This window comes from Zalophus californianus, chromosome 15, assembly GCF_009762305.2.
Source record: "Zalophus californianus isolate mZalCal1 chromosome 15, mZalCal1.pri.v2, whole genome shotgun sequence".
NCBI lineage: Eukaryota > Metazoa > Chordata > Mammalia > Carnivora > Otariidae > Zalophus > Zalophus californianus.
In genome coordinates this window covers 28712305-28725455 of record NC_045609.1, presented here as the reverse complement: position 1 = coordinate 28725455, position 13151 = coordinate 28712305, and the positions used below count along the sequence as shown (strand labels likewise).

General features: G+C 35.5%; 1 protein-coding gene across 3 annotated transcripts in view; it reads left to right on the top strand.

The window, feature by feature from the left end:
* The window catches only part of CTNNA3 (catenin alpha 3), a 1953765-nt gene that overhangs the window by 592738 nt on the left and 1347876 nt on the right, over positions 1 to 13151 (top strand). For all 3 annotated transcript variants that reach the window (XM_027595012.1, XM_027595021.1, XM_027595027.1), the window contains one exon: positions 4698 to 4901. In XM_027595012.1, coding sequence (XP_027450813.1) covers positions 4698 to 4901 — 204 coding nt within the window. The remainder of the gene's footprint in view (positions 1 to 4697; positions 4902 to 13151) is intronic.

Sequence of the window (13151 nt, the reverse complement as noted above, 5' to 3'; positions counted from 1 at the left end):
TTATTCCTTGTTGTTCTTTTGCTTAGATGATCTGTCCACTTCAGTGAGGGGGGTGTTAAAGTCCCCTACTAATATTGTATTGTTGTCGATGTGTTTCTTTGCTTTTGTTATTAGTTGTCTTATATAATTGGCTGCTCCCATGTTAGGGGCATAGATATTTATAATTGTTAGATCTTCTTGTTGGATAGACCCTTTAAGTAGGATATAGTGTCCTTCCTCATCCCTTATTACAGTCTTTGGTTTAAAATCTAATTTGTATGATATAAGGATTGTCTCCCCAGCTTTCTTTTGGTGTCCATTAGCATGGTAAATGGTTTTCCACCCCTCTCACTTTCAATCTGGGGGTGTCTTTGAGTCTAAAGTGAGTCTCTTGCGGACAGCATATCGATGGGTCTTGTTTTTTAATACAGTCTGGTAGCCTGTGTCTTTTGATTGGGGCATTTAGCCCATTTACATTCAGGGTAACTATTGCAAGATATGAATTTATTGCCATTTTATTGCCTGTAAGGTGACTATTACTGTATATTGTCTGTGTTCATTTCTGGTCTCTGTTGCTTTTAGGCTCTCTCTTTGCTTAGAGGACCCTTTCATTATTTCTTGGATGGCTGGTTTCGTGTTTGCAAATTTCTTTAGTTTTTGTTTGTCCTGGAAGCTTTTGATCTCTCCTTCTATTTTCAATGACAGCCTAGCTGGATATATAATTTTAATTTCATATTTTTCTCGTTTAGTGCTCTGAAAATATCATGCCAGTCCTTTCTGGTCTGCCAGGTGCCTGTGGATAGGTCTGTTGCCAATCTAATGTTTCTATCATTGTAGGTTACATATCTCTTCTCCCGAGGTGCTTTCAGGATTTTGTCTTTGTCTCTGAGACTCGTAAGTTTTACTATTAGATGTTGGGGTGTTGACCTATTTTTATTGATTTTGAGAGGGGTTCTCTGTGCCTCTTGGATTTTGATGCCTGTTTCCTTCCCCAAGTTAGGGAAGTTCTCTGCTCTAATTTGCTCCAATATACCTTCTGCCCCCCTCTCTCTTTTTTCTTCTGGGATCCCAATTATTCTAATGTTGTTTTATCTTACGGTATTGCTTATCTCTCGAATTCTGCCCTCGTGATCCAGTAGTTGTTTATCTCTCTTTTCCTCAGCTTCTTTTTGTTCCCTCATTTGGTGTTCTATATCACTGATTCTCTCTTCTGCCTCATTTATCTTACAAGTTAGTGCCCCCATTTTTTATTGCACCTCATTAGTAGACTTTTTGATTTCCCCTTGGTTAGATTTTAGTTCTTTTATTTCTCCAGAAAGGTTTCTCTAATAACTTACATGCTTTTTTCAAGCCCAGCTAGTATCTTTAAAATTATGATTCAGAACTCTAGGTCCAATATCATACTAATATCTGTATTGAATAGGTCCCTTGCAGTCGGTAGTACCTCTTGTTCTTTTTGGTGAGGTGATTTTTTCCATCTTGTCATTTTGTCCAGTGGAGAATAGATGAATGAGAGAACAAAATGCTTACAGGGTTACAATGTCCTCAGAAAATATACTCTAAACAAATCAAAAAAGACCTGAAACCAGGGGAAAAGAAAGGGTAAGAAAGAAAAAAGGAAACAAAAAAAAAAGAAAAAGAAAAAGATAAAAACAAAGATAAACAGAACAAAACAAAAAACAGTATATGATCAAATATAATCAGGCTGGTGCATAGATTAGTGCCACACATTGCATTTTGGGTGTATTTTGGTCTTTTAGAAGAAGTGCCTTCCCAAATTTTAAAGAAAGAAAACTTATATATGTACAAAAATAAGGGTTGAAATGATGAAAGGTGGGAATATGAATGTAAAGATGAAAATTTTAAAAGTTTTACAAAAGGAATTGATTAAGATAAGAAGTTGTTTGAAAAAAGAAAAGAATATTTAAAAAAAATAAGAAAGAAGAAAAGGGAGAGAATGTGATCAGGCAGGATACTAGAACAAAGCTTTATACTAGAGATTTAGGGTGTATTTCGATCTATTAGAGGAAACTGTATCTCAAAATTTTAAAGAGAGAACAACTTATATATATATATGCCAAAAATAAGGGTAACTAGTATGAAGGGATAGAATATGACTCTAAAAATGAAAAATAAGAATGTTTTTGAAAAAAGGGATTGATAAGATGTTGGTTGAAAAAGGGAAAAAGAAAAATAAAAAAAAAAGTTAAAAAAATTAACTTTGAAAGAGTAAAGGATCATGGTAAAAAAGCCATTTATTCTATGTGCAGTATTCCCCTCGCGCTGGCATTCTGTCATTCTCATTGATTGGTAAACTTGGTCTTGGCTGGCTGTTCTTGCTGATCTTCTGGGGGAGGGGCCTGTTGCCGGCGGTTCCCAAATGTCTTTGCCAGAGGCGGACTTGCCCCGCCCTTGCGGTCTGGGCTAAGTTATCTGCTCGGGTTTGCTCTTGGGAGGTTTTATCCCTGTAAGCTTTCGGTACAGCTTTGGAGGACGAGAGTGAAAATGTCAGCTTCCCAATCTCTGCCCCGGAGGGGCCGAGAACTTGGGGACCCACTCCTCAGTGTGCCCCCAAATGAAAAGCAGTCAGTCCCTCCCGTCTCCCCAGTCTCTGGCCGCACTCCATGCTCACCCGGCCTGTGACCGAACGTTTCTATCTCTGGCACCCGACTCGGTGTGGAGTCTCCATATGCAGCAGATCCCCGCTGCGCGCTCCCACGGTGCGCTCCCGCGCTGCTCCTCCCAAGGGAGGAAGGGGAGTCTCCCTGGATCTGCCACTTGTTGGGTCCCTGCTGGAGGAGCAGTGGCCCGACTGTGCCGTGGATCGCGGTTTATGGCAACTCCAAGCTGAGAGCCTGCGCCTCAGTTCCGTCTCTTTAGCCAGCTTCTCCACTCTGGTACCTGGGAGCTCTGCCGCACTCAGGCACCCCCGTTCTTTTTGTGACCCCGATGGTCCTGAGACCACACTGTCCTGCGAGGGTTCCACCCCCTGCTTAGCCACTGGATTGATGTCCCTCAGTGGAGCTGACTTCTAAAAGTTCCGATTTTGTGCTCTGCTGCTCTATCACTTGCCAGACGCGCAGACAGAGGCCCCCTCCCCTGCCATCTATCCTCTCGAATATTGCCTCAGATTCACTTTTCTGCACATCCTACCTTACAGACAGTGGTTCCTTTTCTGTTCAGAGAGTTGTTGCTATTCTTTTCTTTGCTCTCCTGTTGAGTTCGTAGGTGTTCAGAATGGTTCGATCCCTATCCAACTGAATTCCTGAGACCAGACGAAATCCAGGTCTCCTACTCCTCCGCCATCTTCCTCCACCCTCCCTACTGAAAGGAAGAATTCTTCTGAAAAATTTTAAGATATTTAACCAATTTTATGAAAGATCCGTTTCTAGTTGTATTTTATATTATATGTGTACATAACACGGTACTAATTTTTCTTTTTCTCTAATTGTTTTGAAATGTTTTTTCTTTCTGTAATCATTTTCTCTTCCTAGCTTGGCTTAGAATTGTAGTTTTAAAAATTTTATGGTACTTTTGATCCCCAAGGATTTATCATAATGTAATTGGACAATGAGCAATGTAAGATACACACATACACACAATATACGTACACCTCTGTGTATGTTTGTTTACATACATATAAGGTTAGACACTCTGATCATTGTGTGTGTTTGTGTGTTTGTGTTTGTATGTTTTGCTCACATATGCACAAACATTTTGAAAATCATTATGTGATTTCATTTTATTCTAAGGGTTCTTCAGAGAGCTTTTATTTGATACTAATTCTTTTTCCAATTACCACATTATGCTTAAATCTTGGAAAGGCTTCCTCTTTTGATATATTTTAATAAAAGAACCCTTAGAGTCACATAACCTCCATCTTTTCATCATAGGCTACAGATTATCTTGAATTCTGTTGCCTGAAGACTTATGCATGATATAAACATTAAAAATACCATGTCAGGTTCCAATAATTGGAAATAGCTAGAAGTTATAATAGATCAAATGGAAGATAGACTTTTACTTTTGCAATAAATAATTAAGTTCAGAATTCTCTTTGATATATTAGTGTTGAATTTAGAGTGTATGATTTACAGTGAGGCATAATTAAAATAATACTGAATTAGATTTTATACAACCTGGATACTCATCTGAAATCACTGTTTATTTGCCCAGTGACCTTGGGCAAGAGAGCCTCAGCTTGACTCATCACCAGTTGAAATGTGTAGTTAATATCTTTACTGCCCAACTCTTTTTAGTGTTATCAGGATGAGATGATATGTGTGAAAATATTATATAAACAATGAAGTTCCATATTAAGGTGACTATTGTAAATAATAGTTGATATGTGCCATGCACTGTATTAAGCATTCACATAATTCTTACAAAGTTTTATGAGACAAACAACATTTTAATATTCCAATTTTACAGATCAGGAAGGTGAGGTTCAGAGTGTATAAGACACTTGATTGAGCTCACACTATCTGTGAGTAGGAAAGGCAAGATTTGGATACTGGTTTGTTTGACACTAGACTTGATGCTCATAATTGCACAATTTTTATCTCTCATTTGAATAATACTTATTACATAGAGTAATGCATGGAAATGAAATTCTCTTTATTGTCACATCTGAATTCTAAATGTGAAAACGAAATAATATTTTTCTTAAAAGTAGAATGTAATGGAGTTGTAATTATTGAAATGTATTCTTCCTTTAGAATTTAATTGTCTTGGATCCACTCACTGTGACTGAGGAAGAAATTAGACCATCATTAGAGAAACGTCTTGAAGCCATTATCAGTGGGGCTGCGCTATTGGCTGACTCTTCGTGCACTAGAGATTTCCATCGGGAACGGATTATTGCAGAATGCAATGCCATTCGCCAGGCTCTCCAGGACCTGCTTTCAGAGTACATGAACAATGTAGGTAACTTGTTTTCCACCAACCTCATGCACTGGGTATATGCTGATGTTTTTTCTGTGTACAAATGTGATAAATTACAAATGAGTACATGATCTTACATATTTGGCTTTCTGAGTAGGTTCTACTCACAGAATACAGCATTGATATAGGAATTTCTAGGGATGGGAGCCAACAATATATAATTGTTTTTTTTTGAGGCAGTATCTAAATATTAGTTGAAGAAGGGAGTCAAGATTGGAGAAAAGAAACTGGACTTGGACATCAATTTAAAGGATAAAAGGAAGATGAAGAAAAGGGCAGACTGTTCGGGATTACATTGGTGAATAACAAAATTTAGACAGTATTAGATAAAGTCAATGTTGAAGGGATCAGGGGTTATTTTTGAAGGTGTAAGGAACTCATGTAGTTTTCAACATTAGCTCCTAAACTTTTTGCACATGACATAATGTCATAAATTTTTTTGCAGTTTTAAACTATCTCTTAGGAATATTAGAAATGCTGTCTAAATTTAGACACATGCAAAAATATTTGTTTCAAGGTGCTTTTGGTTTCATTTCATATGTCTTTATATATGATATATTCATTTCATATGTATATATTTATATCCATCTATGGAGTATCTATGCCAGTTCTTACATCAAATCTTATTGCTATTTTTAAAATGAAGAAGAAAGAAGACATTGCCTTGAAGACATTGTCAAGCATTTATTGATCATAAAGGCTCCTAAATAATAGAGCTAAACAAAATGAAGGATTTAGATATATATAATTAATATATAATAATACATATTTATAAAATATTTTGCTCATCTGCCTTACAAATGAAATAATTAAAGAATTATGAAGATATATTTTGAAATTTATTAGTTACAAAGCATATGACTTTTTGGGTGTGAAGTTGAAGATTTAAGATTGTTCTGTATAAATAATTTATGTGAATAATTGAAATGTGCTAAAATTAGTTAATGAGTTTTAAGGCTCCTTCTGCACATATGATGTATCTCCATACTCTTAATATTTGATGACTTTGGCTCCTGACCAAAAATCTCTTGCCTGTCAAGAAATCAAAGTTGCAAAGCAGATTTTGTTAATAAGAAGAACATGTTATAACATCATGTCCTGCTTCTGAAGCTAGAATAGTTCCATTTTTAGCATACGATATATTCTTTTTTTAATTTCCAGTATTTTTATGGAAAATTATGAGAAAGCATAAGAAATAGAAAATTATATAAGGCACGCATGAACCCAGAGAGCATATAATATATTCTTAGTTAAAGATTTTTTAAGGGAATTCATCAATTATAAGAAACTCAAAAGATAATATTGTATTGGGTTTCCTTCTCCCATGATCTGTAAACTATTAAAATTATTATTCTCACATTTATAGATAAAAATACAATTACAGATAAGTTTAATTTATAAATTATAAAATTATAGATAAATTCACTTTATCAGATATAGATAAAGTTGTTTTATTCCTTTAGATGCAAAAGCAAACAGATACACATGCACAGTCACCCACATACATAGTCAGTTATGGCCATGTGATTGTGGAGCTTGATGCAAAATGAAAATGCAAGTATTCTTGTTCAAAAGCAGAGGAAATAACTCTTTTTCCTTTTTCACAGCCTTGAATGACTGAGAAAGGTGATTTTTATTTGCTGTTTAATGTTAGGTTCCCTAGTACATAGGGATACTTGTGGGAACATGCAGACCCTCACAGGTATCTGTGGCTCTTCCCCGTGACTGTGACCCATTTTGCCTTGTGCCAAAGGCCGTCACCAGAAGTGGAGGGGGGCAGCAATTGTCGGGTGGGGGAACAGGTGGCTAAGGACCTGTACCCGGAAGGCAGAACTAAATGTGAGTCTGGGACATATGCTTCTGCTCCATCAGACTTCACTAATATACTCAAATTCAGAGATAAAATTGTTAAAAATTTCAAGACTGTGATAGCAGAGTATTAAATGCAAACCATGAGGATTCTTTCTGAGGATGGGACCCTATGTGCCATCATATGCCCCTGAAGCTGGTCCTGTGTATCATAAATACATATCACATAAGTGGTTTTATGGCTCTCTTCAACTTTGGGTTAAAAAGTATTCATACCAAAGGTGAAGTGATGGGAACATTCTGCCCTGGGTGCAATCATTAAGAAGGTGCACTATATCTAGATATTTATAAACAATAATAAAACCAACTGAAAGTTGGCCTGCTTTTTACTATCACCATGTTTAGCAGTTCTAGATGTTAAGTGATAAAATGTTTTTCTCAAAATTCTTTTGTTTTTCTAAGTTCTAAACAATTACTGTGGTTATAATTGATGTTTAATAATATGTACATATGATTCAAATTGCACATTTTATGATTATACTTTAATAACCATTATATTCCTTATGCATTTAAATAGCGGATTCAAAATAATGATGACACAAAGACAAAGAACTAGAAATAGAGTCACTTCAATTCTGTTATTTTATGTGGTCACATGGAATTTTTATTTAAATTTAAAAGTTATGACAATGAAACAGTATGAATTTCCATGGGTAATATTTGTGTTACGTAAATGCAGATTTATGCATGTGAAGTTCATATGTGAAATCTTTTTTTTTTCATTCGTGAAATATTTTATTGAATTTGAGTACTAACTTTGAAATTTGTTTTCCCTTTAAGATTTGTCAATTGCTTTAAAGTTAACAAATTGGAAAATAATGATTATTACTGAAAAGTAATTTTGTCATACAGAGAATAGAGGTGTTTAAATAACCACTGCAGGTATAAAATATGCTATGTGAGGCACTGAAAATACATATGTATTTTTCTATGTTTTACTGCTCTTTTTTTTAACAAAGATTTACTCTGATACTCAGTTTCAAGGTCCATTTGTTAAGTACACAAAACTTATATTACTAATATCCTTCTGTTAGATATGTTGGCTTTAAAACAAGGTAAGTTCTGTGTTAGAAGAATCAAGTGGAAAGAAATTTTTTCATTTATAATATGCAAATAATTAAGATCAGAGGTAAGTAGCTTTTTAAAATCATGTCCAGATAATTATCTTAACACATATTTTTTTAAGGGTAGACTCAATTAGGAATTTAAATGTTTTTCAGTTATTTAGTTGATTAGATTGCACTGCTCTTCATACTTGATAGAGGCTGTTTTCTTCTTCCTTCCTCCTTCCCCCATGTTTCCTCTTCTCTTCTGGCAAAGGAGAGTAAATACCCCTGAAATACCTCTTGGTTATGGCACTTCCCCATTTTTAGTTCTTATCCCTGTTGTAATTCCTGTGTTTACTTCTCTGCATCTCCGCTGGACAGGAGCTCTAAGAGAATGAGGATTATCTCCCTTGCCCTTAAAACAGAGACTTTCAGGTAGCGGGGGCTCAGTAGTTATTATTTGGATACAGGTAAATTGAATTTAGTGCTTCCTTCTTCTCATTTTTTAAATTAAAATGACAGTGTGCCTAAAGCAATTGATTTGTATTTATTTATTATATTAAATGATTACCATGGAAAAAAATATGGGGACGATTAATGATAAGAATAGAAACATAGAAAAGGAAGAAGAACAAAGGTGAGAAAGCTGTTCTTTGAGTGATCTTAGTATATTTATATATTCCTTTCTCTTAGGATATAATATTAAACACTTGTTGAGGAAGGCATTTTTCTTTTTTTTTAAGGGAATGAAATAATTATTGTGTGTGGGTAATGTCTGGTGATCTGCCCTAATGTTGGTGTAGATGTCAGAGCAGGAGGAGCTAAATTTATGCAGTGGTGGTCCACATGATTAAAAATACATTTATATGCACATTATGTTAACATTCTATTGTAAGTATAACCCATTAATAATAAAAAAGTATGAATTTGTAATATTATGGTAAAGCACTACAAAAACAATGTAATAGCTCTTTTTCATATAAAAGTGCAGTATTTTAGGCTTTAATACTAGTATCTTGACCTAGACAATGAATATTGGAATTAAACAGCAGGAACCAATCTGGAAAAACTGTGGGAATATTTTCAGAACATATTCCCAGGTTTATTTTTATTCCGGATTTATATCACAAATGATGCTTCTTTATACCTTTCATCAGCTTTAATGAAAGGGAATGTACTTTCCTGGTATTAGCTGAACTCAACCTTTCTCAGAATTTGCTCAAAGATTTTAGGATAGCTGTTGTACTTCAGACTTCAACTTCCTGTTTAAGGAATGCTTTGTCTCATTTGGTGGGCCTGGTTTGCTTTTCAGATTAGTTAGGAGCTTTTGTAATTGGGCTGGTGATAGAATAAATGCTTGATGATTATCGAGACATAATAAAGATAACTGTGAAAACTTAAGGCAAGATTAACACTCATTATAATCTGTGGATGTTTTATGTGAATGTGACTTCAAGGCTTCAAATTTTGTAAGCCTGTTGAGTACAGAGAAGTTCAACATTGGGAAATGAATGCAGTTTATGTTTTCTCAGGCTCAGTCCATATGACCAGTTCAAGTCTAGATGATTTTACTTTCTTCTTCTTTTTTTTTTTTAAGAATTTATTTGTTTGAGAAAGAATGAGAGACAGAGAGCGTGAGAGGGTCAGAGGGAGAAGCAGACTCCCTGATGAGCGGGGAGCCCAATGTGGGACTCGATCCTGGGACTCCAGGATCATGACCTGAGCCGAAGGCTGTCGCTTAACCAACTGAGCCACCCAAGCGCCCTAGATGACTTTACTTTCTTAAACAGATCAGTAAGTCTTGATCATTTTTTTGACTGAAATTCTATGTTTAGTAAGTTCAATGTCTTGTGACATTAGTAAGAAATTAGTAGGAAATGAAACCAGATGGATCCATAACTTATGATAAAACAGAAAACCACTTACCACTTTAATGATTATATATATTTGTCCCAATATTTTCCATATATAGATAGTAATAATTATTTTACATCCATAGGTCAAAAGTCTGACACAAGTCTCACTGGGATAAAAAAGGAAGTGTTAGCAATGCTGTATTCTTTTCTGGAGTCTGTAGGGAGAAATCCATTTCTTTGCCTTTTCCAGCTTCTAGAGGCCATCCACATTCCTTGGTTCACAGCCTCTTTCTCCATCTTCACAGCCAGCAATGTCAGACTTCTCTGACTCTTTCTGTCCCCACATCTCTTTCTCCGACCCCAGCCAGGAAATGTTTTCTACTTTTTAGGACTCATATGATTAGTTAGGGCCCACCCAAATTATCCAGGATAGTCCTGCCATCTCATGGCTCTTAGCCTTATTTACATCCACAAAGTTCCTTTTGTCATGTAAAGTTCTGGGAATTAGGGTGTGAGCATCTCTGGGAGCCCTATGACATACATTAATACCAGTCTTTCTTAGTCTCCTCTGTGGAATTGTCAATACTCCTTGCATTTTGAATCTATTATAGTAGTTAGTATCCCTTACTTACTTTAGGCTTTATGCAGGCAGATCTATTGTCTGTCTGTTTTATTTACTATTTTATCTGAAGCCCCAGGCACAATACTTGGCATTAGAAAAAGCTAGCTTGTATTTTTGAATGAAAAAATAAAAGGAAATTATTGCATATTGTATACGTCATATAATGGAGAAACAGCTTCTCTGACATTAAATGAAATGAGTTCCAAGCATCTACTCGATTTATATGATAGATTGCCTTTATAAAAGGTCTTATTTTGCAAAGTATAGGTCTTTTCTAAAAATCAGTGTGAATATTCAGAAACATAATTTTCTCATCATAGTCTCTTCATTTGAATGCCCATCCAGATATATTCCAAAACAAGACTTTTACTAATTAAAAAATATACTCCAGAGAATATTCAGAATCAGAAAAGTTTAACATTTGTTTTTTTAAAACTTAGAAGTATATTTTTCTAAGGTATTTCTGCTGTTTTTCTTATACCTCCAGGATTGGTTAGACCTAGTCCATCTTCTCTGATGTACCAGGTAAATAAGGAATTCTTCATGTGGTTGGGGCAGAGCAAGGAGGCTCTCTAAAGAAGGAAGGGTTTTAGAGGGAAATCATTTTTTTTTTTTTTTAAATAATGGTCTTTCTGTAATTGGTGAAAACAAAGTTGGAGGTGGGCGGCCATCATACTTTAGTTCTAAGAATAAGTAGACATGGATATTTCTTCAGGAGTGGGTTGAAATCATGTTGATATTGTTAAGTTTGGATGTGTTGCTGGACAAAATCTTTACGTGATGTAGAATCCTTAGTAAACTTAACACTCCGATTGGTACTTTACTCTAGAGGTTATTAGAGAGTTTAGTGAATGAGTCAGGTCTGGCTGTATGCAGGGAGCAATTTGCATTTCCAGACCTCTACTTGCCCAATATTTTCTTCTTTTGGTGTCTTATGTGAAAGTGCATTATTGGTTCTCATTACATACTTGTTGAGTGAGTAAATAATCAAATGGACTGTCTTTTGTTATTCAGAGCCCTATTTCATTTGTAAATCCTGGGTTTAATGTATTCCCTCTCCTGGGGAATTATAAAGATTCACTAAGGCCAACAAAGAGATGTTAAGGGGTTTTTCTTCATTAAAAGTCCTCTACCTCTTTTCTGAAATCAATTTTAGAAATGATTTCAGCCTTATTTGTCATAATGATAAGATAAAGCAGTTAGGATGATCTATATGCAATGAGTTTTTGAATACTGGAGACAACTTAGAATTAAAATTCTAAAAATCTAAAGGCAGCTTCCAAATCTTCTTTTCTTTTCTTTTCTTTTTCTTTGCTTTCTTTCTTTTCTTTTCTCTCTCTCCCTCTTTTCCTTCCTTCCTTCCTTCCTTCCTTCCTTCCTTCCTTCCTTCCTTCCTTCCATCCATCCATTCTTTCACATAACTGGCTTTTCTAACACAAAGAAGAAGGCAGAGACTTAGATAAAATGTGAAGATGGAGGAATTTATCCCAAATGAAAGAACAAGATAAGGCCATGGCTAGAGTTCTAAGTGAAACAAATATAAATAACATGCCTGATGGAGAACTTAAAGCAACAATCATAGGGATACTCACTGGGCTTGAGAAAAGAATAGAAGACATCAATCAGCAAGATCCTTAACACAGATATAAAAGAGTTATAAAAGAATCAGCGAGATCCTTAACACAGATATAAAAGAGTTATAAAAGAATCAATCAGAAATGAAAAGTGCAATAAACAAGATTAGAAACACACTTGATGCAATGAACAGCAGGCTGGAAGAAGAAGAGAAATGAATTAATGACCCTGAAGACAAAGTAATGAAAAGTAGTGAAGCTGAACAAAAGAGAGAAAGAAGAATTGTGTAACACAAGAATAGACTTAGGGAACTCAATGACTCCATCAAACAGAATAACATTCTCATTAGAGGTCCCAGAAGAACGAGAAAGGGGGCAAAAAATTCATTTGATGAGATAATAGCTGAAAACTTTCCTAATCTGGGGAAGGAAACAGACATCCAGATCCAGGAGGCACAGAGGACTTCCATCATTTAAAAAAAAAAAAAATCAGGCCAACCCCAAGATGTATTGTAATTAAATTTGCAAATATACTGATAAAGAAAAAATCTTAAAGCAGAAAAACAAAAGAAGTCATTAACTTACAAGGGAAAACCCATAAGAGTAGCTGGAGATTTTTCAACAGAAACTTGGCAAGCCAGAAGAGAACAGCATGATATATTTGAAGTGCTGCATGGGAAAAATCTGCAGCCAAGAATACTCTATCCAGCAAAGCTATCATTCAGGATAGAAGTAGAGATAAAGAGTTTCCTAAACAAAACTAAAGCGTTCATGACTACTAAATTAGCCCTGCAAGAAATATTAAATCGGACCCTTTGAGTGGAGAGACCAAAAATAACAGTATAAAGCAGGAAACACAAAAGCAATAAAAATTTTCTGTAAATATCAGTCAAGGAACTCACACAGAAAAGGATATAACATGATAACATAAACCTAAAACATGGGGAGGAGAGGAGAAAAGAATTTGTTCAAACTTGAATGACCATCAACTTAATATAGACTGCTATTTACAGAAGAAGCACATACAAGCCTAGTGGTAATCATATATCAAAAACCACTGGGGCACCTGGATAGCTCAGTCAGTTAAATGGCTGTCTTCAGCTCAGGTCATGGTGTCGGGGTCCTGGGATCGAGCCCTGTGTTGGGCTCCTTGCTCAGCAGGGAGTCTGCTTCCCCTCTGCCCCTCCCCCTGCTCGTGCTTTCTCTCTCTCACTTACTGCCAAAAAAAAAAACAAAACAAAACAAAAAACTAATAAACATG